The sequence below is a fragment of the Lactuca virosa genome, chromosome 2 (genome assembly GCF_052849685.1).
Source record: "Lactuca virosa cultivar CGN04683 chromosome 2, Lactuca_virosa_CGN04683_v6, whole genome shotgun sequence".
Taxonomy (NCBI): Eukaryota; Viridiplantae; Streptophyta; class Magnoliopsida; order Asterales; family Asteraceae; genus Lactuca; species Lactuca virosa.
Window position 1 is genome coordinate 290990524 of NC_136427.1, and position 26445 is coordinate 291016968.

At 39.4% G+C, this 26445-nt stretch overlaps 1 protein-coding gene and 1 pseudogene across 1 annotated transcript; both read right to left on the reverse strand.

Annotated features, from left to right (window-relative positions):
* Window positions 1-19711, reverse strand: part of LOC145158638 (endoglucanase 25 pseudogene) — a 31483-nt pseudogene extending 11772 nt beyond the window's left edge.
* A 4882-nt stretch (window positions 19712-24593) lies between these two features.
* On the reverse strand, window positions 24594-26416 carry LOC145161398 (2-oxoglutarate (2OG) and Fe(II)-dependent oxygenase superfamily protein). The gene is made up of 3 exons (XM_079080907.1): window positions 25795-26416; window positions 25375-25705; window positions 24594-25009 (listed from the first exon to the last, which is right to left on the reverse strand). The coding sequence occupies exons 1-3, from the start codon at window positions 26289-26291 to the stop codon at window positions 24761-24763; spliced, it is 1077 nt and encodes a 358-aa protein (XP_078937033.1). The 5' UTR covers window positions 26292-26416; the 3' UTR covers window positions 24594-24760.
* Window positions 26417-26445: the final 29 nt, after the last annotated feature.

Sequence of the window (26445 nt, forward strand, 5' to 3'; positions counted from 1 at the left end):
GAAAAAAAAGGCTAAATCAAACATTCTTAGGCTATAGAATCTTAATTATGTAGAACTATGATGCACGCACTAAGAAACTACAGTAATGATGTCAATTTTATCTAACATATAAGAAATCCTTCTAGGCTATCAGGCATCATACATCAAGCAATTATAACATGCAATTCCCGAAGAACCCTAGCCTACCACTAGCATGCAGTTCTATCATAATCATCATAAGAAAATAACAATGTGGGTATTTTGGGGTACACTTCCTTGCTCCGGCTGATCGTACACATCTCGTCCATCTTTGGTCACCTTTGAAAACAATTTTGAAATTAATTTGAAAATAATTTGGAAACTTTTACAGATCTGTAGTTTGAGTCTGGATTCACATGAATGTTTATCCAATTCACTCAAACCAGGGCTCTAATACCAACTTGTAACATCCCAAAAATTACGGTAAAATTTTTCATTTTTGAAACCAATCCAAAGCCATAAGTGTTTGCAAATTGTAGTTTCCAAAAGTCATAAACATGAATCAGAGTATCCCAAAATCCTAATCTCATAGAATCCAAGATGATGTGCATGATCAAGCCTTCGTCTTGTCCCGTTCATCTGAAGTACCTAAAACATAAAAATGAAACCGTAAGCACGAAGCTTAGTGATTTCCCCCAAAGTACCACCACACAAACATATAACATACATAATCTTGCATGTCGGGTCCACAACCTCCCGGTTAGCATACCTTGGCCCACAACCTCACAGTTGGATTGCCATGAATATCACGTATTGGGTCCACAACCTCCCCGTTGGATTACCGTGGCCCACAACCTCCCGGATCGATTTCTCTGCATATCACATACTGGGTCCATAACCTCCTGGTTGGATTACCTTGGCTCACAACCTCCCGACTGGATTGCCTTGGCCCACAATCTCCCGGTTGGATTGCTCCTGTCTGTTAACTGATAGCACAAAGCAATAGTTTCAACCCGAACATAACATGTCAACATATAACATATAACAAACATATTCAACGGACATATGATCATACACCAGTAATCACAGGTAGTCTTAAAGATCTACCAGTCTAACGCATATCAGCAACCATCATATAATTATACAGTCTAACGCATATCAACAGTCATCATCAATCAGTATATAGCAGGATATCAAATCCAATGGGCGGGCCTTGGTGTCTTCGACCCACAAGTATAGTGAGGGAAACTCACATGAATCAAAGAATTCTGAAACACTGCGATACAATCCCTTTTAAGCACTCCTTGCTCCCTCAAATCCACTAAATCCTCAATCAATAGCCCAAAATCCTCAAGTTTGATCCAAAGTCAAACTTGGTGAAAAAGTCAACGATCAACGAAAGTCAATAGTCAACCGTTGTAACGCCCGGGTTTTCGGGGCTAAGCATTTTAGACGATGTAATAGTCTAGGTCAACTATTGTAACTCCTTTGATGTAATAAAGATGAAATATTTGAGTATTTTGTGAATTATGTGAATTTATATGCTTATTGTTTAATTATAAAATGTATAATTAATAAAAAATAAAAAATAAGCGTCAAAATTAAAGTGCGATATAAACCCGATATCTTTATATAAAGTTTTAGTGGTCGAAACAAGGATTTCGGGGATATAAAGAAAGTCGATATCCGAGTTATAACGAAGAAGTTATGACCTGTCGAAGTTTCGTGATGAAACCGACACGATACCGGGAAGCGTAAATAGTGAATTTACGATAGAGCGAGTTTTAGCCTTAACGATCTAAACGAAAGTCGTAGAAAACGTTAAACCGAGAGCGTCCATAAAAAGAACGCCCAAATCTGACTTCGTATGAGGAAGTTATGATTTTTCGAAGTTTCGGCTTAGCAGTGTACAACCCGAAGTTCGAATATTAGATCGAGTGGTTTTTAGCCGACATAACCTAAAAAAGAATCGAAGATCTCGTTAATAGTAGCATAACGATAAAAAGACAGACGAAAACGGACGTCGGATGAAGAAGTTATGAATTTTTAACGGACCAATCCTCTCCCGGCCTGTTAAAAATATAACTTTTAAAATAATTTCAAAATTAGCCGACGGAGTCTAAATGAAAGTTGTAGAGTACGTTCCCGCCTACGCGTGGATGAAAAGAACGTCAAAAACGGAGCTCGTATGCGAAAGTTATGAATTTTAGAAGTCGGGATGTCAATCTGCGAGATATGATGACTTGGCAAGATCCTAGCCGTTGCTTGCTCCCCACGGTCTCGCTTCGGATGAAGGACATGTCGCCCCTTCGCTACGCCCCGCATCCGAGGATGAGTACGCCCCGTGTACATCGGCTCTATCCACTTTCGAGATTGGCACGTGCGAGACAGCTGGATGCGAGTTGGCATCCTTATCCGAGCACTACACCCAACGTAGCCAAGGTTACGCCCAACGTAATCCGAGGCCTCGCAGGCAATAAAGGGGGGCGAGGGTTTCTGGATTTTTCACTCATTTCTTCATTCCTTTCTCTCTCTACTTTCTCTCACTACCCATTTTAACCCCCTAAACTCTAGGAAAAATCCCTAGCACCCTAAGGAAGCCCCGAGGCTCCCGGAGTCCCGAGAAAAAGGGTCTTTCGGTTCGGAAACGCTGCTCCGAGCACAACCCAATTTTCTTTAAAATCCGCTGTAAGTGAGCTACGCCTACACAATTTTTAATATAACTTTTAAATAATTATAGTAATGTTATTAGGTCCTTAAAATAATTATTTGGGCTATTATTATGAGTTATATTGAGTGTTATTTAACGCTTATATAATAATAATAATAGCTAGACTATTAATTAGTCGTGGTTAACGTTAAAACTAAACTCTAGTGGTATTAATACTAGGTTTTGGTCAAGGAAAAATTGTTTTGAGATAACGAAGTGCTGTTCAAGTACCAAGTCACCACCTAATTAGGTGAGTCATAGTTACTTTCATCTTACACATAGATATTAAGTATTTAATATAAACTACGTGCTATTTATGTATATTGTCTGAATACTTGTTGTCTATGCTGATGAGAGATTTTTATACATGTTTTAAATGATTTAAACTGTATATGTATTTTATATCTACAAAAATGTTGGGGTAAAACATGGGTAGATGTAATAAGACGATATGTGATAAAATGATGAGAGGCCTCGATGTTGTTGGTGATCCAGTCATCTAGCGGAGTATAGATGACGACCACAGACTCTTCTAGACAGTCCACTGGAACGCTAGCAGGCTCGCAACCTGTAGATGTTTGTGAACGATGTGTTCACCGGTGTACTCCATCCCCCTCATGGTTGCCTTTAGGACATATATTGCTGAGGAACCCCCTTAGCAGTAGTGTCCATCCCGATGATGATCCTTAGGCTAGGTCCCTTATGATAGGTGTTTAGGGACGTAAAGTGAGGATAACGGGAACGGGTAATCGGGTTATTGTTGATTGATGAAATTAATAAACTTATTTATTGTGGGTTGAAAACCCTATGTACTCACCAGGCTCCCAAGCCTGACCCACTCAGTTTCATGTATTACAGGTAGTGGCGCTCGAGCATAGATGTGATGTTTTGGATGAGGGATTACGGATATAGGCCTGTAGATATGAAATAATGTAGTAAGGCTTATGTTGTACTGTTTATGCTTTTGATCTGTATCGAACATGACATCCCGAGTCTTTTAATGAAATACATTTCCTTGGAAATGCTTTTGATAAATCTTTATCATATTTTGTTTTGGGACAAATTCCGCAACACTTTTATTTAAAATGTTACTCTGGTTTTCAAACAAGCATAAACAAAATCGGTCTTTTCTGGCCGTGAAAATGGGGATGTCACAGTTGGTATCAGAGCATTAGTTTAAGCGAACTAGGAATTTGTAGGATTTCTAGACTTAAACTTAGAATGCTAAGCGATGATTGTGAGGTGTGAGCACTAGCTTATTTTAGGAATTGTGCCTAAATTGCTTTTATGTGCTAAATGCTTTGTGCCTAACATGATGATATTTGTTCGGATCTATGGTCTGTTGCCGACCGGATCTGGAAACCTTATGTGTTTAGGATTCTAAACGTACGACTACGATATTAGACCTAACATGTAAACATTTCGGAGAGATAAGGATGATTTAAACATCTATCTTGAATAAAGATCTAAATTCACCTTATTCGGTGTATAGATCATAATGGCAAGAACACGTAGTGGAGCTGGGAATGCAAATGGGAATAGGAATCAACCCCCAGTGATTCAGCAAATACCTGTTGTAGCAGATGTTCCTGAGCCAATCACGATGGCCGGAGTGCAAGCGATGATCCAGATGATGTTGGATCGTCAAATGGAGGAAACCAGGCGTTTGCTCCAACAAAATCGCGAGGAAGCTACCATACCAATCGTAGAGCCCGAGCTGAATGATGGGTCGTCTGAAGGAGGAAACTACAGTGGGACTGTTGGTCAAGCCAACCCACCGATAGTTAGGCGAAACCACCAGGATGGAGGAAATGATGGACGTGGATGCAAATAGAAGGATTTCATGGCATCCAAACCACCGTGTCTATCTGGAAACCCGACACTGGTGGAAGTCATGAACTGGATCTCCGAGATGGAAACGATGTTTGAGAGTTGCGAGTGTTGCAACAGGCAGAAGACCGCTCTCGCGGTTCCTCTGTTGAAATCTGGAGTACTAAGCTGGTGGAAGCTACTAGCTGATTCAATGCCCAAAGGAGAAGCGAACAAGATGTCGTGGGAGGATTTTATGGTGCAGTTAAAGATGCAATACTGCTCTGAGCAGGATCTTCTGGAGATCAACAACGAATTCCAGAATCTGAAGAAGGGAAGAATGAGCGTTACTGAATACGCTGCAATATTTACAGAGAAAATGAAGCTTGTCCCTCACCTCGTCCCAACTGAACTCTCCAAGGTTAACAAGTTTGCCATCGGATTACCAGCGGACTTCGGTCCAATGGTCAAGCAAACAATCACTGTGAAAGCCGCCATCTGGCTGCTAAGAATGTGGAGACCCAGATACGAGAGAAGGGTCTGGAGAGAGTAGAGGTGGGAGAGAAAAGGAAATTTGATGGGTCGTCGAAATTCAGCAAGAAAAGCAAGTTCTCAAGGTCTGGTACGTAGAAGTCTGCAGGAGGTGAAGCCAAATGGTGCGACAAGTGCAAGAAGAAGCACCAGGGGAAATGTGACGGAGGATTCACTTGTTTCAAATGTGGAAAACCTGGGCACTATGCCAACGAGTGCACGTTCACTAAGAAGGTCTGTTATGAGTGCAACGAGGAAGGGCACATTTCGAGGGACTGTCCGAAGAAGAAGGAGGCAGGAAGACCTAACATTCCACCGAAGCCGAAGGCAAGAGCCTTCCAGATGACGCTCGAGGCTGCAAAGGAGGCAGCAGACGTCGCTTCAGGTACCTTTCTTGTAAATGGATTGCCTGCCAATATACTATTTGATTCGGGAGCAAACTATTCCTTTGTATCGCATAGATTTGGAGGAAAATTAGCATTGCCTGTAGAAAAACTTGATAATGCCCTAATTATGGAAGTTGCCAGTGGCAAGTTCGTACCTGTTAGTAATCATATTAAGAACATCGTTATCGACCTAAACGGAAACGAATTCCACGAAGAGTTGTTACCCATAGAATTGAACGGTTTCGACATCGTTCTGGGAATGGATTGGCTTAGCGCCAACGATGCTGAGATTCAATGTCGGAAGAAGATAGTAAGGGTAAACCCACCCGGAAAAGAGTCATTTATGGTGTACGGGGACAAACGCCGAGTAAATTCTGGAATCATCTCCCTGATGAAAGCCAGAAAATGTTTGTCCAAGGGATGTGCATCATACTTGGCATTCGTAATCGATGCTAAGAAGGAAAAGAAAGAGGTGCAGAATATACCGGTTGTGTGTGATTATCCGGAAGTCTTTCCCGAAGATCTTCCTGGATTACCACCTGATAGACAAGTGGAAATTCGGATAGACTTCTTACCAGGTACAACACCGATAGCAAAGGCACCGTACCGATTAGCACCGACGGAGATGAAGGAGCTTATGACGCAACTTCAGGAGTTGTTGGACAACGGTTTCATTCGACCTAGTTCATCACCCTGGGGAGCTCCGATGCTATTCGTAAAGAAGAAAGACGGAAGCATGAGAATGTGCAGACTACCGAGAGCTGAACAAGGCAACGGTGAAGAACAAGTATCCATTGCCAAGGATTTATGACCTATTCGATCAGCTGCAAGGTTCGAGCTATTTCTCAAAGATCGATCTTAGGTCAGGATATCATCAGCTGAACGTGAGAGATCAGGATATCGAGAAGACTGTGTAAGTCCCTAATCTGCTTGTGTATCAATCAGATCCGTTTGATGGTGCGGAATCCCAATCAAACGGATGATGTCAGATAAAATAGAACAGAAGAAGAAGAAGAATATGATGAATCTATGTATGAATTGATTAGAATGAAGATCCAGATACAAAAGATTCACACACACAAAACTTCTCTCTAGTTTCTCTCTCTAGAATACCTTACCCCCTCTTGTTCATTCTCTACTCCTCACCCCTTACACCTATATTTATAGGGAACATGGGCCGACACAGTTCACGGTCGTGATTGGGTTTACGGCCGTAAACCCGTTTACGGCCGTAAACACCTACCTAGCCGTAAACACATAAAATATTACATAAAAATACAATTTGCTAGAAAAGTAAAGTATAAACCATATTTTTGACCCAATAATCTCCCCCTTGGTTTATAGCTTTCTTTTCTTAATTGACCCAACAAACTCCCCCTAAAAAGTAGCTGGCTTTTCTTGTCAATCTTCATCGAGAGCTTGGCTTCACCATTAATCTTCAAATTCTTCACAACTTCAAGATGAACTTGATGAATCTTCATTGAATGACTTCATCTTGAGCAGTTGGGCTTTTCTTCAGAATTTGACATTGAACGCACATTGGGTGAGGAGGCTTCTTGTACTGATTCTTGAAAGATAGCGCTTTTAGCTTGAGAATCTTCAGAGAGAACAAATCTTCTGGATCACTTCAGTAGGTTCAAGATAGCAGCAGACTGATTGAGGAGGCTTCAATGCAATCCGTCACATAATCTTCAATTGCAGCTTCACCTTGCTTCTGGGGTTGAAAGATTGAATGTCGAAAGAATAATCTTCATTTCTTGCTCCTTCGAATGAGAATTCTTCGATGATCACGGATGAAGCCTTGGCTCAAAAATCTTCGACACAAACTCCATGAGTTTCATCTTCACCTGAATTCACTTTTCAAGACAAAACAAAACTAAAAGAAAATTTAGCACACAATATTTTTGGGTTTTTCATATTTTCTGAAAAAGAAATAAAACATAAATATTTTTAATATTTTTAATTTTTGTTTGGTTTTCTATTTTTTTTTTGTAATTTTCCCTTAATATTTAAATTAGAAGAAAACTATGAACAAATTTAACAAAAATAAAAATGATATCTAACTTTAAGAGTAATTTGGGATCAAAGTTTTTAGACAGCCTTTATCCGTTTATCAGTACCTCTCCCTTCATGAATAGATCTGGCCAATCGCCGGTATTGTGGTCCACTTAAACACAAGAGATTGTGACAAAATTAGGACATACTATAAGTGACAAGACAATGTGATCCTAAGATCCTAGATAATATTCCTTAAGGACCATTCAACTGACGACGACCAAAGATATTGTTGTCCACCTAAATTGAGCAGCGAGATCTATAGACAATCTGTAAAGTGTTCAATTTTAATTGTACTAGAATGTGTTTCCCGCTTCCTGATATACCCCAATAATAAGGAACTTCCAAAGTACTCCTTACTTTAGGTGAGCAGACAATTATTATGAGAGAAGTCAGATTTAGAGTGCATATGCTATACACCCAGGTCGGATCTCTTCCAATCACGCAGAGGGTGAAACATATGACTAACCAGATTTAGAGGGATTGAGAAGTAGAATGGTGCATATGCTGTATACCAGGTCGGATGTATTTCAATCACGCAAAGGAGACAACATATGACTAACAGATAGGAAGAATTGCATAGATAGAAGATGCAGAGAAATAGAATTGCATATGTTGCAGTCCAGGTCGGATGTATTTCAATCACGCAGAGGAGGAAACATATGACTAACAGAAAGAAAGCAAGAAGATAATTTCCTACAGACCTACTTTATCGGAATTCCCCAGTCGCCCCATCAATACCGGAATTAAGGACAGAGTCCGTACATCGAGGAAGAGTTAAACCACAGTTCTAGATACATATTATTTTAGTGTGACCGGTGGATTATCATGTATATCTCCCTGCTCAACCTATCTGAGCGTCGTATTGTCAGGCTAAATGGATCTATCTAGGTCAAGATTTTTCAAGTCTCTAGATTCCTTAAGTTCATTAATGCCTAGTCAAGTCCATTTTAATCTTACGTGCCTACCAGCGCATCGAACACAGAGCCTAGACAATTCAGATTCAGTCCCTTACACAGATTCAGATTGCCTGTTATCACATGATTATATCACTTCCAAAACATCTCCTGCAAGCACATTCCATTAACAACATATTTTTGATTTTCTGATTTTCTAATGTTTTTGGATTTTTTTAAATTTTTTAAAATTTTTGTTTTGTTTTTATTTCTCCTCCTAAATTTTTGCATAGGAGAGAAACGAAAGTAAATGCGCAAATTTAAACTATCCTAAAACAAAAAATTAGTCTTTAAAGTGAATTAGCTTAAGAAAAACTCAGGAGTATCGAGAAGAAAACTCAAACCGTAAGTCACTGATTGAATTTGCATCCAGAAGGTCTGAGAACAGCACGCATAATCTCAGAAGAGATCCGAAAATTCTTCATGTCATTAAGCACTAACCCCATGTGTGATCCCTTCTTTTCTTCCTTTCCCGCAAAGGACACATACTCCCAAACAAAGTTATGAATGTTGTACAGTTGAGAGATGTCCCCTATCATGTGCCTGGAACAGCCACTACCAACAAACCGAAGTCTGATGATATGCCTCCATAGCTGCTCCGACACAGAGCGGGATTAGTTGGTCTTTGGAACCCAGTCCATTTTGAAACTGGGTTGACCTTTTTCATCCTTGCACGGTACTCTCTCCCATGACATATCATGTTTATCACAAACAGAAGATGAAGAAATATTAGAATCGTTAGAAGATTTGGGAGAGTGAGCCTTTGGAACCCATTTGTAGTTGGGTTTAACCCATTTCTTTTTCGATCTGATGGGTGGCTCAGTACTTGCTTTTGATCTTGATGTCGGCCGTTGAGATGACTTTGACCTAACCGGTCTTTGTTTCACTGGAGCATCTCTTGGATTGGGCTTCTTGGCCGACATTCCCTTCTTGCCCTTGGGATTCGGATTCTTGGCCTTGTGGGTTTGATTCTTGGCCTTCTGCGCGTTCCAGTCACCATTGTCTGAACGTGACCTTGAGGGGTTTCTTTTGAAGTATCTCCCTCTTGGCGCGTTCTGCCAGCCTTGTGCATAGTAAGGAACGTATGCGCGATTTGGACAGTTTCGGGCAATGTGTCCAGGTGTTCCACAGTGAAAACATGTCTTTTTCTTCACTGTGAAGTTATTTCTTCCTGCCCCTAGTGGCGTATCCTTGCCTTGTCTCTTATTGTTCCCACAAGCACTATTACAACAGGCAGTCTGTTTCACTGGAATTGGTGGCATGTATTTCTCAACAGCAGGTTGATCAGAAACAGCTGAGTTCGAAGCAACAGACTCAGAGTTCAAGGAGATGTTGGTTTGTTCAATGGTTTCTCCTTGTTCTCATCTTCTGCTACTTTACCTACACATGAAGTAGAAACATTAGTATTTTCAACCTGAATACCTCCTGATACAAATCCAGCTGGTTTGCCATATTGAAGATGTGCCTCCCTGTCAATTTCTTCCTGTGTCGTAGAGATGGATGTGTAGTTATGATTGAAAGGTGGAGGAACACTATCATACCCTAGACCCTTGTTTTGATTATCTTTGAATTTTAATTGGGTTTCAAATAAGGACTCGACTGTCTTACTTGACGCAGTATAATTTTTGAAACTAACATCTGTTTTTCCACACTTAATTTTCAAAGCGTCAAGTTCTTCGGTTACAGCATCAAGTTGTCTCTTAATATAGTCATAATTTTCACACTTGTTGCTGAATTCTTCCTGAAGTTTCCTAAAGTCCTTTATTTTTGTTTCTAACTGGGCCTTTAGGGGTTTCTGTCCTTTCCTAAGTTGATATCCTTCGTATTTTAGGTCCTCGACTTCCATTTTTAGGAAATCATTATGTTCACGAAGAAGTTTAATCGTATCTTCATAAGATGGAGTACATGAAACTTCATTGACCGGGATGTTTGTGGAACTCATTGTTTTTTGACAATTCAAAGCGTCAAGTTCTTCAATTATATCAGCAAGACTAAGACGATTGAGATCTTTTGTCTTCTTGATGACAACCACGTTCATATCCCACGACTTTGGAAGTGCATTCAGCAGCTTTTTATTTATCTCAGATTTAGTCAAGAAAATCCCAGCTATACTCATCTCAGTAGTAAGTGTAGTAAATCGCTGCAACTGAGCTTCAAGGGTTTCTCCAGGGATATAGTCGAACATGTTGAAATTTTATCTTAACATATCCTGACGACTCTCTTTCATGTCTTCAATTCCCTCGTAAACTTCAAAAACCATTAAAAGCACAACTAGAAGTCAAACTTAAATTTAAAAATGCCATTTGACTATAAACCTCAAAAGTCAACCTTAAAAGTCAAAATCAAAAGTCAAACTTGAAAAGTCAAACTTAAAAGTCAAACCGAAAAGCTAAATTTGAAAATTTAAAAGTTAAACGAGAAAGTCAAAGTTTAAAGTCAAAGGTCAAACTTTTAAAAGTCAAAGTCAAAATTTTAAGTAAAAAGTCAAAAATAAAAGTCAAAATTTAAAAGCTAAAATTTTTGGTTGAAAATGGAATTTTAAAATAAAAGATTTTGAATTTTGGGGTTAAAAGTGTAAAAAATGCAAAACTTGGTGCGACAGGAAGTGGTTATGAATAAAAATCAGAAGGATTAAACCAACAGGTAGCTTGGCCCAAGTGGTAAGATGCATTGTTGTGTTGGGAGGAGACCCGAGTTCGATCCCCGGCACCCCCAAAATCGTTTCGTATTTTTTAGATGCGATGCGAGGCGAGGAAACTGCTGCGATGCGAGGACGCTGTTGCGAGGCGAGACCGAGGCTGCTGAACGAGGCGAGGTGAGAAGCGATGCGAGGTGCGAAGACCGACGACGCGATGCGAGGACCTGGTGCGAACCGGAAACTGCTGCTGACCGTAAACCCGAGCCGTACACGTGCGAGCCGTAAACTCCGAGGCCTCGGACCGTAAAACTTCTCTCTAGTTTCTCTCTCTAGAATACATTAGCCCCTCTTGTTCATTCTCTACTCCTCACCCCTTACACCTATATTTATAGGGAACATGGGCTGAACACAGTTCACAGTCTTTATTGGGTTTACGGCCATAAACCCGTTTATGGTCGTAAACACCTACCTAGCCGTAAACACATAAAATATTACATAAAAATACAATTTGCTAGAAAAGTAAAGTATAAACCATATTTTTGACCCAACAGACTGCGTTCAGAACGAGATATGGATACTACGAGTTCTTGGTTATGTCGTTTGGACTAACCAATGCTCCAGCAGCATTCATGGATTTGATGAACCGGGTTTGTAAACCATTCCTCGATAAATCCGTAATAGTGTTCATCGACGACATTCTGATCTACTCGAAAAGCCAAGAGGAGCATGGAAAGCATCTACGAGAAGTGTTGGAAGTCTTGAAGAAGGAGAAGTTGTATGCAAAGTTCTCCAAGTGCGATTTTTGGATCCGAGAAGTACAATTCTTGGGTCATGTGGTTAACCAAGAAGGGATAATGGTTGACCCAGCAAAAATCGAAGTTGTAATGAAGTGGGAACGTCCAAAGAATCCCACAGAGATTCGAAGCTTTCTTGGATTAGTTGGATATTACCGACGATTTATCCAAGGCTTTTCTTCGATAGCTGCTCCATTGACAGCTTTGACCCATAAAGGAGCTACTTATTCATGGAGTGAGAAGCACGATGAGGCATTCGAGAAGCTAAAGAAGTTATGTGAAGCACCGATTCTTTCTCTACCCGATGGAGTTGAACACTTCGCGGTCTATGGTGACGCATCTGGAGTCGGGTTGGGTTGTGTTCTGACCCAAAGAGAAAAGGTGATAACATACGCATCTCGACAATTGAAGGAGCACGAAAAGAACTACCCCACTCACGATTTGGAGTTGGCAGAGGTGGTTTTTGCTCTAAAGATATGCAGGCATTACCTCTATGGAACGAAGTGCAAACTTTTCACTGATCATAAGAGTCTCCAGTATCTCTTTAATCAGAAAGAATTGAATATGAGGCAACAACGCTGGCTGGAATTACTCAAGGACTACGACTGTGAGATACTTTACCACCCCGGTAAAGAAAATGTTGTTGCTGATGCTCTCAGTCGGAAAGTCAATCTTGAAAGGAAAAGGCCAAGAGCGTTGAGAATAGAAGTTGTCTCGACAATTGTGGAAAGTATCAAGAAATCTCAAGAAGAAGCTTCGGCAAAGAATAACCGAAAAGAAGAACGCTTGGGAAAGACGTTGGTATTCGGTACAAACCGTCAAGGACTGAAGGTATTCCAAGATCGGATTTGGGTACCTAAGACGGGAGGAATAAGAGAACTTATGATGGAAGAAGCTCACAAGACCATGTACTCAATTCATCCCAGTAGCTCAAAAATGTATAGGGACCTAAAACCCTACTACTGGTGGCCGACGATGAAGCTCGATGTTGCGAAGTATGTGGCCGAGTGTGTAACATGTGCGAGAGTTAAGGCACAACATCAGAAACCGTATGGGAGTTTAGAACCTTTACCTATACCCATGGGTAAATGGGAAGACATCACCATGGATTTTGTGACTAAACTACCCAGGACGAAGAACGGTCACGACATGATTTGGGTGGTCGTGGATCGTTTCACAAAGAGTGCACACTTCATAGCTGCCAACGAAAGGTGGTCTATGGATAATCTTGCAAATTCTTACGTGAAGGAAATTGTGAGACTTCACGGTGTTCCTCTAACGATTATATCGGATCGTGATAGTCGTTTCACGTCAAGGTTTTGGAGAAGTCTACAAGAGGAATTGGGTACGAAGTTGTGTTTGAGTACGGCTTACCATCCGCAGACTGATGGTCAGAGTGAAAGAACGATTCAAACGCTTGAAGATATGTTGAGAGCATGTACCCTCGAGTTCCAAGGTAACTGGGATGAGCACTTACCTTTGGTAGAATTTTCCTACAACAACAGTTTCCACTCGAGCATCAAGATGGCACCTTATCAAGCCTTGTACGGACAGAAGTGTCGTACGCCGTCTTGTTGGCTTGAGGCCGGAGAAAAGCAGTTTATGGGCCCCGAGATAGTCCATGAGACTGCTGAGAAACTGAAGGTGATTAGGGAAAGAATGTTAGCAGCTCAGGATCGTCAGAAGAGCTATGCTGACAAGAAAAGACGACCGATGACCTTCGAAGTTGGGGATTCGGTTTTGCTTAAAGTCTCACCGTGGAAGGGGCTTATAAGATTCGGGAAACGAGGAAAGCTAAGTCCAAGGTTTATTGGACCGTTCAAAGTTCTTCAGAAGATTGGGAACCAAGCTTACAAGCTCGAATTACCCGAAGAACTAGATGGTATTCATAACACCTTCCATGTGTATTATTTGAGGAAGTTCGCGGGAGAAGTTCGCGAAATAATTCCGATCTCAGAGTTAAGAATGGATGAAAACAAGAGGCTGATTGAAGAGCCCGAGGCAATTGTTAACTGTAAGACTAAGAAGTTACGACGCAAGATGGTCGACTTAGTGCTAGTCCAATGGAAACATTCGAATGGGCCGAATCTCACTTGGGAAACAGAGGATGACATGATGAGTCGCTATCCGCATCTGTTTGCTGACGCATGATTCCGGGACGGAATCATCCTAAGGGGGAGAGAATTGTAACGCCCGGGTTTTCGGGGCTAAGCATTTTAGACGATGTAATAGTCTAGGTCAACTATTATAACTCCTTTGATGTAATAAAGATGAAATATTTGAGTATTTTGTGAATTATGTGAATTTATATGCTTATTGTTTAATTATAAAATGTATAATTAATAAAGAATAAAAAATAAGCGTCAAAATTAAAGTGCGAGATAAACCCGATATCTTTACATAAAGTTGTAGTGGTTGAAACAAGGATTACGGGGATATAAAGAACGCCGAAATCCGAGTTATAACGAAGAAGTTATGACCCGTCAAAGTTTCGTGATGAAACCGACACGATACCGGGAAGCGTAAATAGTGAATTTACGATAGAGCGAGTTTTAGCCTTAGCGATCTAAATGAAAGTAGTAGAAAACGTTAAACCGAGAGCGTCCATAAAAAGAACGCCCAAATCTGACTTCGTATGAGGAAGTTATGATTATTCGAAGTTTCGGTTTAGCAGTGTACAGCCCGAAGTTCGAATATTAGATCGAGCGGTTTTTAGCCGACACAACCTAAACGAGAATCGAAGATCTAGTTAATAGTAGCATAATGATAAAGAGACAGACAAAAATGGACGTCGGATGAAGAAGTTATGAATTTTTAACGGACCAATCCTGTCCCGGCTTGTTAAAAATATAACTTTTAAAATAAATTCAAAATTAGCCGACGGATTCTAAACGAAAGTTGTAGAGTACGTTCCCGCCTACGCGTGGATATAAAGAACGTCAAAAACGGAGCTCGTATGCGAAAGTTATGAATTTTAGAAGTCGGGATGTCAATCTGCGAGATATGATGACGTGGCAAGATCCTAGTCGTTGCTTGCTCCCCACGGTCTCGCTTCGGATGAAGGACACGTCGCCCCTTCGCTACGCCCCGCGTCCGAGGATGAGTACACCCCGCGTAGATCGGCTCTATCCATTTCCGAGATTGGCACGTGCGAGACAGCTGGATGCGAGTTGGCATCCTTATCCGAGCACTACACCCAACGTAGCCAAGGTTACGCCCAACGTAATCCGAGGCCTCGCAGGCAATAAAGGGGGGCGAGGGTTTCCGGATTTTTCACTCATTTCTTCATTCCTTTCTCTCTCTACTTTCTTTCACTACCCATTTTAACCCCCTAAACCCTAGGAAAAATCCCTAGCACCCTAAGGAAGCCCCGAGGCTCTCGGAGTCCAGAGAAAAAGGGTCTTTCGGTTCGGAAACGCTGCTCCGAGCAAAGCCCGATTTTCTTTAAAATCCGTTGTAAGTGAGCTACGCCTACGCAATTTTTAATATAACTTTTAAATAATTATAGTAATGTTATTAGGTCCTTAAAATAATTATTTGGGCTATTATTATGAGTTATATTGAGTGTTATTTAACGCTTATATAATAATAATAATAGCTAGACTATTAATTAGTCGCGGTTAACGTTAAAACTAAACTCTAGTGGTATTAATACTAGGTTTTGGTCAAGGAAAAATTGTTTTGAGATAACGAAGTGCTGTTCAAGTACCGAGTCACCACCTAATCAAGTGAGTCATAGTTACTTTCATCTTACACATAGATATGAAGTATTTAATATAAACTACGTGCTATTTGTGCATATTGTCTGAATACTTGCTGTCTATGCTGATGAGAGATTTTTATACATGTTTTAAATGATTTAAACTGTATATGTATTTGATATCTACAAAAATGTTAGGGTAAAACATGGGTAGATGTAATAAGACAATGTGTGATAAAATGATGAGAGGCCTCGATGTTGTTGGTGATCCAGTCATCTAGCGGAGTATAGATGTCGACCACGGACTCTTCTAGACAGTCCAGTGGAACGCTAGCAGGCTCGCAATCTGTAGGTGTTTGTGAACGATGTGTTCACCGGTGTACTCCATCCCCCTCATGGTTGCCTTTAGGACATTTATTGCTGAGGAACCCCCTTAGCAGTAGTGTCCATCCTGATGATGATCCTTAGGCTAGGTCCCTTATGATAGGTGTTTAGAGACGTAAAGTGAGGATAACGGGAACGGGTAATCGGGTTATTGTTGATTGATGAAGCTAATAAACTTATTTATTGTGGGTTGAAAACCCTATGTGCTCACCAGGCTCCCAAGCCTGACCCACTCAGTTTCATGTATTACAGGTAGTGGCGCTCGAGCATAGATGTGATGTTTTGGATGAGGGATTACGGATATAGGCCTGTAGATATGAAATAATGTAGTAAGGCTTATGTTGTACTGTTTATGCTTTTGATCTGTGTTGAACATGACATCCCGAGTCTTTTAATGAAATACATTTCTTTGGAAATGCTTTTGATAAATCTTTATCATATTTTGTTTTTGGACAAAATCTGCAACACTTTTATTTAAAATGTTACTCTGATTTTCAAACAAGCATAAACAAAATCGGTCTTTTCTGGCCGTGAAAATGGGGATGTCGCAACCGTCCTCACGACATGACCATCTATGGCTCATGTCGTGAGCGACTACAAGACAAAATAGTCGAGCCTTACAACCCTCACGATGTAACATGCATCTCCTTACATCGTGAGATCCGTGTGAGTGCCATTTTGATCAAAAAACTTCTTAATCCATTAAACCATTAATCCATCTTTTCCAGGAGACTTCCTAACACTCCTAGGATCATAAAAAGCGATGCTTTAGGATCGTGTATGTCCAATACAAGACTTGAGCTGAAAATAGGTCATTTATGAAGAAAAAGGAGTTAAGTTCTCAAGAATGGACTCAAACATCCTCCAAACTGTTGATCCATAAGATATAAGCACCAAGGGACCCCTTGGACCCATAAAGTTGCCAACTTTATGGAGTCCCAACACTCTAACTCTTAAACCATGGTTAATCATGTATAAAACCTTAAATCTAGCAACAAGGAAACATGAAGTTTGGATCTTTGTTACTCAAAATGGTCCAGAAGTGTAGCTAGAGGTTGAAATGGAACTTCCAAGCTAAAACCATGCTTCAATGGCGATCTCTTCTTCTCCAAGCCACCAAAGCTCCACCAAAATCTCAAGAATCACGATGAGAGGCTAGGGTTAAGATTTTACTGAGCTTAGGGATGAAGGAGGCTGTTTTTGGAAGCCTAAAATGAAGTTTATGGGGTTTAAATATTAAGGAAACCCTAAAAGATCATGGGCGTGGGCTGCAGCGTATCTCACGTCGAGAGCTAGATGTGAGCTCAGTTTAAATCAAAATCTTAGTTGATCAATACTCTCGTCATGACCTCTCTATGGTCACGATGTGAGCCATGGTTTTACCCCAAAACCATGCCTTCGACTCCTCGAAGCCCTAAATCGATCCGATCTGGAAACCGGGTGTTACAGTTTTTGTATTGTTGTGTTGAAATCTAGGTTGCTAGAGTTGTGTGGGACGATCTGTTGTGAGTTTCAATGTTTATTTGAGCCAATATATGTTCTAGTGTATTTGTGGCTTCCCAATCCTAGTGAAATCATGGAACAAAAACACGACCTTGCTTAGTTTGAGGGATATAATATGTTTAGCATCGTGTACCAAAAATGTATCCAAGAGTGCTTATGTAGTCATTGCACTGTAGACTAGTACCTTAAACCAATAAGTGTTGAAGTTAAGCTCCCTTTCTTAAGCATATGTTTTTTTTAGGATTTTTAGTTTTTAAAAAAAGTTGCAAATGTTTGAGTGAATAAGAGTCTACAAAGCTATGAAGATCAAGAAATATGAAGAAAAGTTCAAGAAATCCAAAAATCAAAGACTCAAGAATAAGAAAAATTGCCAAGTTATTATATATTGCAAGTTTTCTTTCTAGATTATTTTTTCATATGTATGCTTGGAAGCTTAACCAAAAATACCTTGAGGTTAAGAAAGACTTCTGATGATATATTCTGAGGGATGCATAAAGTGAAGGTTGTTCAAAAGTAGTGGGGAAGTGTTTTTGAAGATTGGAGTATTTAGGATCGGGGAGGTTTTTAGTAAAATTTAGACACAAATACATGCATTGCGGTCTTGATGTAATGGAGAAGCTCAAAATGGATTGTCTTGTGCGATGTTGTTAGCTAGGGTTTTAATGTGATGGTATGATAATAAAAATCAGTTTCGCTTGAGGTCAAGAAAAGAACAAGTGTGGGGTATTTTGATGTGTGCATATTTGGTCATATATTCCGTGCATATGTTTAATATTTTAGCTATGGCTATGTTTATTTTAGGACAAAAGATACTTATTATGTTTGAAATATATTTTGTATTAGAAAAGACATGGTCGAGATGAAAAGGGAGCACATGCAGAGCTGGAAGCATGAAAGAATGAGCCAAGACGATAAGAGACAAATAAAAAGCTTAAAGACAAACTCCCACGACATGGCCTTTTCCTCCACGTCGTGGAAATTAGAATCATTAAGCTGACTTGGAGAATACGCGTGGATTCAGAAGCCCACGACATGGCATGTATCCCCTTGTCGTGGCGATCATATTTATGGAAACTATGTATATCCGGATATTAGGTCGAATTCAGGAGGTTGGATGGAGGATTAAGCTAAGTTCTACAACTAAAAACCCTTAGAAAACCTCCAGAAGTGAAGAATTCGATTTGCACCCAAGCTTTGAAGAGAATTGAATAAAGATCATCACGAAATCATTCGGTTTGCTAGATTTAATCATGTCTTTTCTAGTTAACTTCGATTTATTGCTTGTTTCTATTTTAATTATAGGCTAATCATCTCATAATTCTTTTTGGTGAAGATGAACCCGGATCTTATGTGTTGATTTTGATTATTGGATGTTTTATGTTGATTTTACTTGTGTTTGATAATCAAAAACCCTAGCATGTTAAAGTTTTAGTTTTTATTGCTTATTAATCAAGTTCTGTGTGATAGATGATCATTCTAGTTGCATGATTTTTTTTACCTAATTGTTTATGATCATTAAACAGTTAGAGATAAGATTAATCATATCCTAGGGTTAAGTAATTAAAAGTTAATAACTTTAACTATGTTGGAGAGCGTAATTAATCATAATTTGTGCTTGGTTGCTTGAATTGATCATAGGAAATTAACTCTTTTAATTATCCTTCATATTCCAATTCGTGATTATATTGATTTTGTGTTTAAACTGTGCTTATTCATTGTATGGTAATTCATAAATTGATACATCTAGGTATTTGGTCATAATAACTAGTTAATGAATTGGTAATCAATATAATTCATCCACTAGAAAGCAACCATAGGAGAAGGGGGAATCAGAACTAAACAGAAGTACTCTTTAAATATCGAAGTAAAAGTAGTTTTCTTGCTTGTTAGTTTTAATAGTTATTTAGTTAATAGTAGTTTGATTTAAGTTCTTCCGATCTTGCAAAATTAGTACAAACCCCTAATTAAAGTTTGTTCTCTTAGTTTAATTAAAAATAGTTATTTTATAAATTGAATTTTGTTCCCTGTGTTCGACACCCGAGTTACCTACTATATTCTATAATCTAAATATGTAAACTACCTATAGGGGCATAAGTAGTTAAGTAGTTAGGTTATAAATTTAATAAATATATTTTTATACACATCACCAGCTCTGATGATATTTGTCTTATGGGCGAGAAAGAACCGCCCTGTCGAAGTCGTTTAAGTTCCTGCTCTAGTCATCATCTGTTGTAGAGTCAACCGTGTTTATCTCCAACTGCCCACCCCATGGATCTCTGTCATGCATACTCATGATTGTAACCAAGCTTCAACTGGAGCGAAACCTAGATGGAAAATTGGAAGAAAATGAGTGTTCTTGACGAATTAAGCTTTCCCAAACACGATTTTTTTGATAGAATCACTCGGAACTCTGGTACAAACACAAGAAGTATCGAAAAATTGAAGATAAAGATGAAATCAAGCCGTTGTAATGTGAATCGAATTGGTTATACCATCACTTTAATCCATGAAGAGATGTTTAATCTCCGAGAAACGTTAGAGCAAAAGGACGATTCAAACGCTTGAAGATATGTTGAGAGCATGTACCTTCGAGTTCCAAGGTAACTGGGATGAGCACTTACCTTTGGTAGAATTTTCCTACAACAACAATTTCCACTCGAGCATCAAGATGGCACCCTATCAAGCTTTGTACGGACAGAAGTGTCGTACGCCGTCTTGTTGGCTTGAGGCTGGAGAAAAACAGTTTATGGGCCCCGAGATAGTCCATGAGACTACTGAGAAGCTGAAAGTAATTAGGGAAAGAATGTTAGCAGCTCAGGATCGTCAGAAGAGCTATGCTGACAAGAAAAGGCGACCGATGACCTTCAAAGTTGGGGATTCGGTTTTGCTTAAAGTCTCACCGTGGAAGGGACTTATAAGATTCGGGAAACGAGGAAAGTTGAGTCCAAGGTTTATTGGACCGTTCAAAGTTCTTCAAAAGATTGGGAACCAAGCTTACAAGCTCGAATTACCCGAAGAACTAGATGGTATTCATAACACCTTCCATGTGTGTTATCTGAGGAAATTCGCGGGAGAAGTTCCCGACATAATTCCAATCTCAGAATTAAGAATGGATGAGAACAAGAGGCTGATTGAAGAGCCCGAGGCAATTGTTAACTGTAAGACTAAGAAGTTACGACGCAAGATGGTCGACTTAGTGCTAGTCCAATGGAAACATTCGAATGGGCCGAATCTCACTTGGGAAACAGAGAGTGACATGATGAGTCGCTACCCGCATCTGTTTGTTGATGCATGATTCCGGGACGGAATCATCCTAAGGGGGAGAGAATTGTAACGCCCGGGTTTCAGGGCTAAGCATTTTATACGATGTAATAGTCTAGGACAACTATTGTAACTCTTTTGATGTATTAAAGATGAAATATTTGAGTATTTTGTGAATTATGTGAATTTATATGCTTATTGTTTAAATTATAAAGATATAATTAATAACAAATAAAAATAAGCGTCAAAATTAAAGTGTGAGATAAGTCCGATATCTTTACATAAAGTTGTAGTGGTTGAAACAAGGATTCCGGGGATATAAAGAACGTCGAAATCCGATTTATAACGAAGAAGTTATGACCCGTCGAAGTTTCGCGACGGAACCGGCACGGCACCAGGAAGCGTAAAAAGTGAATTTACGATAGAAGACTTTTTAGCCTTAGTAATCTAAACCAAAGTCGTAGAGTATGTTAAACCGAGAAAATCCATAAAAATAACGCCTAAATCTGACTTCGTATGAGGAAGTTATGATTTTTCAAAGTTTCGGCTTAGTAGTGTACATCCCGAAACTCGAATTTTAGTTCGAGCGGTTTTTGGCTTACGTGACCTAAATGAGAGTTGAAGATCTCATTAATAGGAACTCAACGGTAAAAAGACAGACGAAAACGGAGTCTGTATGAAGGAGTTACGAATTCTTCGCGGTCATTTAGCAGTCTAATCTCCTCCTACTGTTAAATTTAAGATCGGTCAAGAATTAGCCGACGGGGTCTAAATGAAAGTTGTAGATCTTGTTTTTACCTACGCGTTGAAAAAAATAACGTCAAAAACATAGCTCGTATGCGAGAGTTATGATTTTTCTAAGTCGGGAGGCTGATACGCGATATTGGGTGACTTGGCACCACCAGAATTGGACACGTGGCACCACCAGAAGGCTGCCACATGCACCAACTCGGCGAGTCTGAGTCAAGACTCGGCGAGTCCATCAGATATTTTCACTATAAATAGAGGTGCCGGGCATTCCAATTTCCTCACACCTCACCCTTCAACTTTCTCTCTCCACACTCTCTCTCTAAGCTCCCTAAGCCCCCCTAAAGTCTAGGTAAACCCCCTAGCACCCGAAGGAAGCCCCGAGGCTCCCGGAGTCCCAAGAAAAGAGCCTTTCGGCTCGGAAACGCTGCTCCAGCGAAGCCCGGTTTTGAGAAAAACCCGCTGTAAGTGAGCTACGCCTAACCTATCTTTAGTATAGCTTATGTTTTAATATAGTAATGTTATTAGGTCCTTAAAATAATTATTTTGGCTATTATTATGAGTTATATTGAGTGTTATTTAACGCTTATGTAATAGTAATAATAGTTAGACTATTAATTAGTCGCGGTTAACGTTAGACTAAACCCTAGTGATATTGATACTAGGTTTTATCGAGGGATAATTGTTTTGAGATAACGAAGCGCTGTTCGAAGGCAGAATCACCACCTTTTCAGGTGAGTGCATAGTTACTTTCATCTTACACATAGATATGAAGTATTTTATATAAATTACGTGCTATGTGTGCATATTATCTGAATACTTGCTGTCTATGTTGGATGAATGATTTATACACGTTTTTCATGATTTAAACTGTATATGTATTTTATATCTACAAAAATGTTGGGGTAAAACATGGGTAGATGTAATAAGACGATGTGTGATAAAATGATGAGAGGCATCGATGTTGTTGGGGATCCAATCATCTAGTGGAGTATAGATGACGACCACAGACTCTTCTAGACAGTCCAGTGGAACGCTAGCAGGCTCGCAACCTGTAGGTGTTTGTGAACGATGTGTTCACCGGTGTACTCCATCCCCCTCATGGTTGCCTTTAGGACATTTATTGCTGAGGAACCCCCTTAGCAGTAGTGTCCATCCCGATGATGATCCTTAGGCTAGGTCCCTTATGATAGGTGTTTAGGGACGTAAAGTGAGGATAACGGGAACGGGTAATCAGGTTATTGTTGATCGATGAAATTAATAAACTTATTTATTGTGGGTTGAAAACCCTATGTGCTCACCAGGCTCCCAAGCCTGACCCACTCAGTTTCATGTATTACAAGTAGTGGCGCTCGAGCATAGATGTGATGTTTTGGATGAGGGATTACGGATATAGGCCTGTAGATATGAAATAATGTAGTAAGGCTTATATTGTACTGTTTATGTTTTTGATCTGTATCGAACATGACATCTCGAGTCTTTTAATGAAATACATTTCTTTGGAAATGCTTTTGATAAATCTTTATCATATTTTGTTTTGGGATAAAATTCCGCAACACTTTTATTTAAAATGTTACTCTGATTTTCAAACAAGCATAAACAAAATCGGTCTTTTCTGGCCGTGAAAATGGGGATGTCACATTATTACAGTTACCAGAAAAGCACTACTCCCATATCTGTTGGTAAGTTGAAGTATTTTTAAAGTTGTAAATGAGTAAAAAGCAGTGGCATTTGTAGTAATAATGAATGGTTGGTTTTATGCAGTTGCACCAATTTGTTATGCTCATTTAGTAGCCACTCAGATGTCTCAGTTTATGAAGTGAGCATTAAAATTTAAAAATATGTGCAAAAGTATTGGATCATTTACGGTTATACTATACTACAAAAACAATTGTGCTTAATAACTCTAATTTTATCACTATGTATCAAATCCATTAAATCCAGCAAACACAATGAAGGACACAAAACAAGTATCCATCAAAATCGGAACAAAAAAGTTAAATACCTGGAAGCTAAATTGGTAGTGTAGACAAACAGAAGGAGTATTCTTTTGGAAAAGACGAACAATGGCGAGGTCATCCGTCTGCAACTTCCTAGGCACAACGACAATGAAAGCGGAAACTGAGTCCACATCGGTAATTAAGACAGAGTCGGAAAGAGCTACTGAAGTGCAAATCACGAAGCACAAGTTCAGAAATTAATCCAAGGAGGATCTGTGGGTTGAGTGGCAGTCGACAATGGTAGAGGTGGCCGATGAAGGGAGGAGGAAGCCGATCAATAGTCTGGTAGCCTAAATTTCACCTTGCAATGTGCTCGTCGACGATAAGACAACCTAACAGAAAAATCGCGGAATTTTATGGCTTAGAAATCAGATTCAAAGGATCTTATTTCAACGAGTCGTGTAAATTCTTCACCTGACTCGATTCAATGAATAGTGAGACAGTTAATGGAGAAAACTATAGATTTCAGATGCTGGATGCTGCTTCTTGGGCAACGATCGACATGAATCTATAAGAGAAAGAAGGATGATAAGACGAAGACGATCGGTGGATTGAGAGAAAGAGGGCATCGATTGATTTGGGGGAATAATCTTTTCAGTACCATAAGTGTCCTTATATTAATTTCTGAATCATACCCCCGTGTTTAATTTTCCCATTTATTTACAAAAGTGTCATAAAAGATCTTAGCCCTTAATTTTTTTAATCTGATGGTCCACTTTTAGTTCTCGGGTTCTCGGGAAACTATAAGTTCTCAAATGATCATTCATCTCTCTCTCTCTCTCTCTCTCTCTCTCTCTCTCTCTCTATATATATATATATATATATATATATATATATATATATATATATATATATATATATATATATATATATATATATATATATATTCAACATGTGTTCTTTGTCGATTTTTTTAATCTCTTCGACTCTTTTCATCATTACAAGCATCTAGATTGTATCACTATACAATCAATACGATTATTCACATTTAGAAAGAAATAATCGTTGTCTTTTTCTCTCTTTCTCTTTTCTTAATAAAAGTTGCTGTTATATATATATATATATATATATATATATATATATATATATATATATATATATATATATATATATATATATTCTTTAGACCATCGATCATGTAAAAATATTACACAGGTACGATAGTTATAAGGATCACAAGACATTAAATATTTTCATATACAAAAAAGTACATAAATACAAATACGGATGGTGTAAAAAGTCATCCCGGAGGTTTTAAGGATTCCATTAGGGATTTCCCATATACACTAACATACATACATAAATATATGGTCATAGATGTGAAAAATTCATCTCGGGGATTTTAAAGATTCCACCTGGGATTTCCCTTGCGGACCTCTTGTCCTAATGAAAAGTCTGTACTCATCAAAAGTCATTGAGGGATAGAGAGCCGGTGTTTCTTGGGTTACGAGCTCTGATGCTGGATGAATAAGCAAATCACTCTTTGGGTTATAGAAATATGCCAATGACACTCTCTCTTTGTCCGGATTCACTATCACCCTATGTTCTACACTTTTGTATATGGCATTGCTTAAAACCTGCACGATGATGAAAGAAAAAACATAAAAACAAAAGAATATCAGATTACGTTATAATTTGTTTTAAATATCAAAATACCATTATCAACATCACAATTAATTCAGTCGTCTATAATTACGTTATTAATGCTGATAGTTGCTGATCATTTTAATATGACCGATTTGGATTCATTGCGGAAAACCCAAACTGAGTACATGTGATGCGTATTTAATATATTTGTCTTTCACATGGGAATATTTCAATTTGTTAAATGTTTAGGAATGGAAACAAAAGCAACCATCAAATGGTTGGCTCCTATTTGTGCAAGACAAATTTGACATAGATCCGTATAGCCTTTAATAGATTCAATCATTAAATTTCTTACCTGAATTTGATCTCCAATATTGGCGATTATTGCATGTGGGGCAGGTTTAACGGTGACCCATTGGTCACCCCGCCGGACTTGAAGGCCGCTAACATTCTCGTCTGGAAGGAGAAAGGTGATGCCACCAGGATCGGAGTGAGGCGATAGACCCAGAGTCAAGTCCGGTTGTGGGCATTTTGGGTAGAAGTTTACTCTCAGACAAGCCCCGATATCATCTCCACCAAAAGCTTTTTGAAGGTAATCGTGTTTTAACCCAAGGTTTATGGAAAATACCTCGAGCAAAACTTTTCCCAACCGCACTATTTCCTTCGAGTATTCTTCGACAATTTCCCTGCATTATTAAGTGATTGAAGTTTTATTATTATGATGATATGATTAAAGATCAATTTTATTATTATATATATGATGATGATATCTGACCTCAAAGAAGATGGTTGTGCAGGCCATCTGTTGTGATCCTTTAGAGGAGGAGGAAGATAGTGAAGGAAATAATAATCGCTCCAATCAAGTATTGCCCCTTTTTCAAGTCCTAATCTGCTTCCATAACCTTCATATGTTTTGGGTGAATTAGCATATTGTTGCTTCACCTCCATCGGTTCATGAAAGAACTCCCGCCAAATATCCCGAACTCCGTCGACGAGTTCTGCGTTCAAGCCATGATTGATCACCTGGAAGAACCCCCACTCACGGCACGCTGCCAATATTTCCTTAAAAGTAGATTCCCGGAGGGTGAGATCATCGCTGTTCAGTCCGGCGAGGTCGATAACAGGTATGTTTATGTCGTCGGGCGAAGATGAGTTAAAAACGGGCCGATCCGGTGGTGGCTTGATGTATCTGTCGGGAATTACTGGTTTCCCGCTTTCAGATAACGATTGCACTCTAACTACCGGTTCAGGCCAATCGCGGGGACAAACCATGGTTGATGAGAGAAGTTTGAGATGGAGGAGGAGGTGAAAGTGGTGGCTTTAAAGGATGGGTGTGGGTGGCGACTGAGTAAGGGAAAGGGGGGAAAGTGAAAACGACTTAAAGAAAACGTGCAAATATGTTCGACGGTGGCAACCGCAAGTCTTT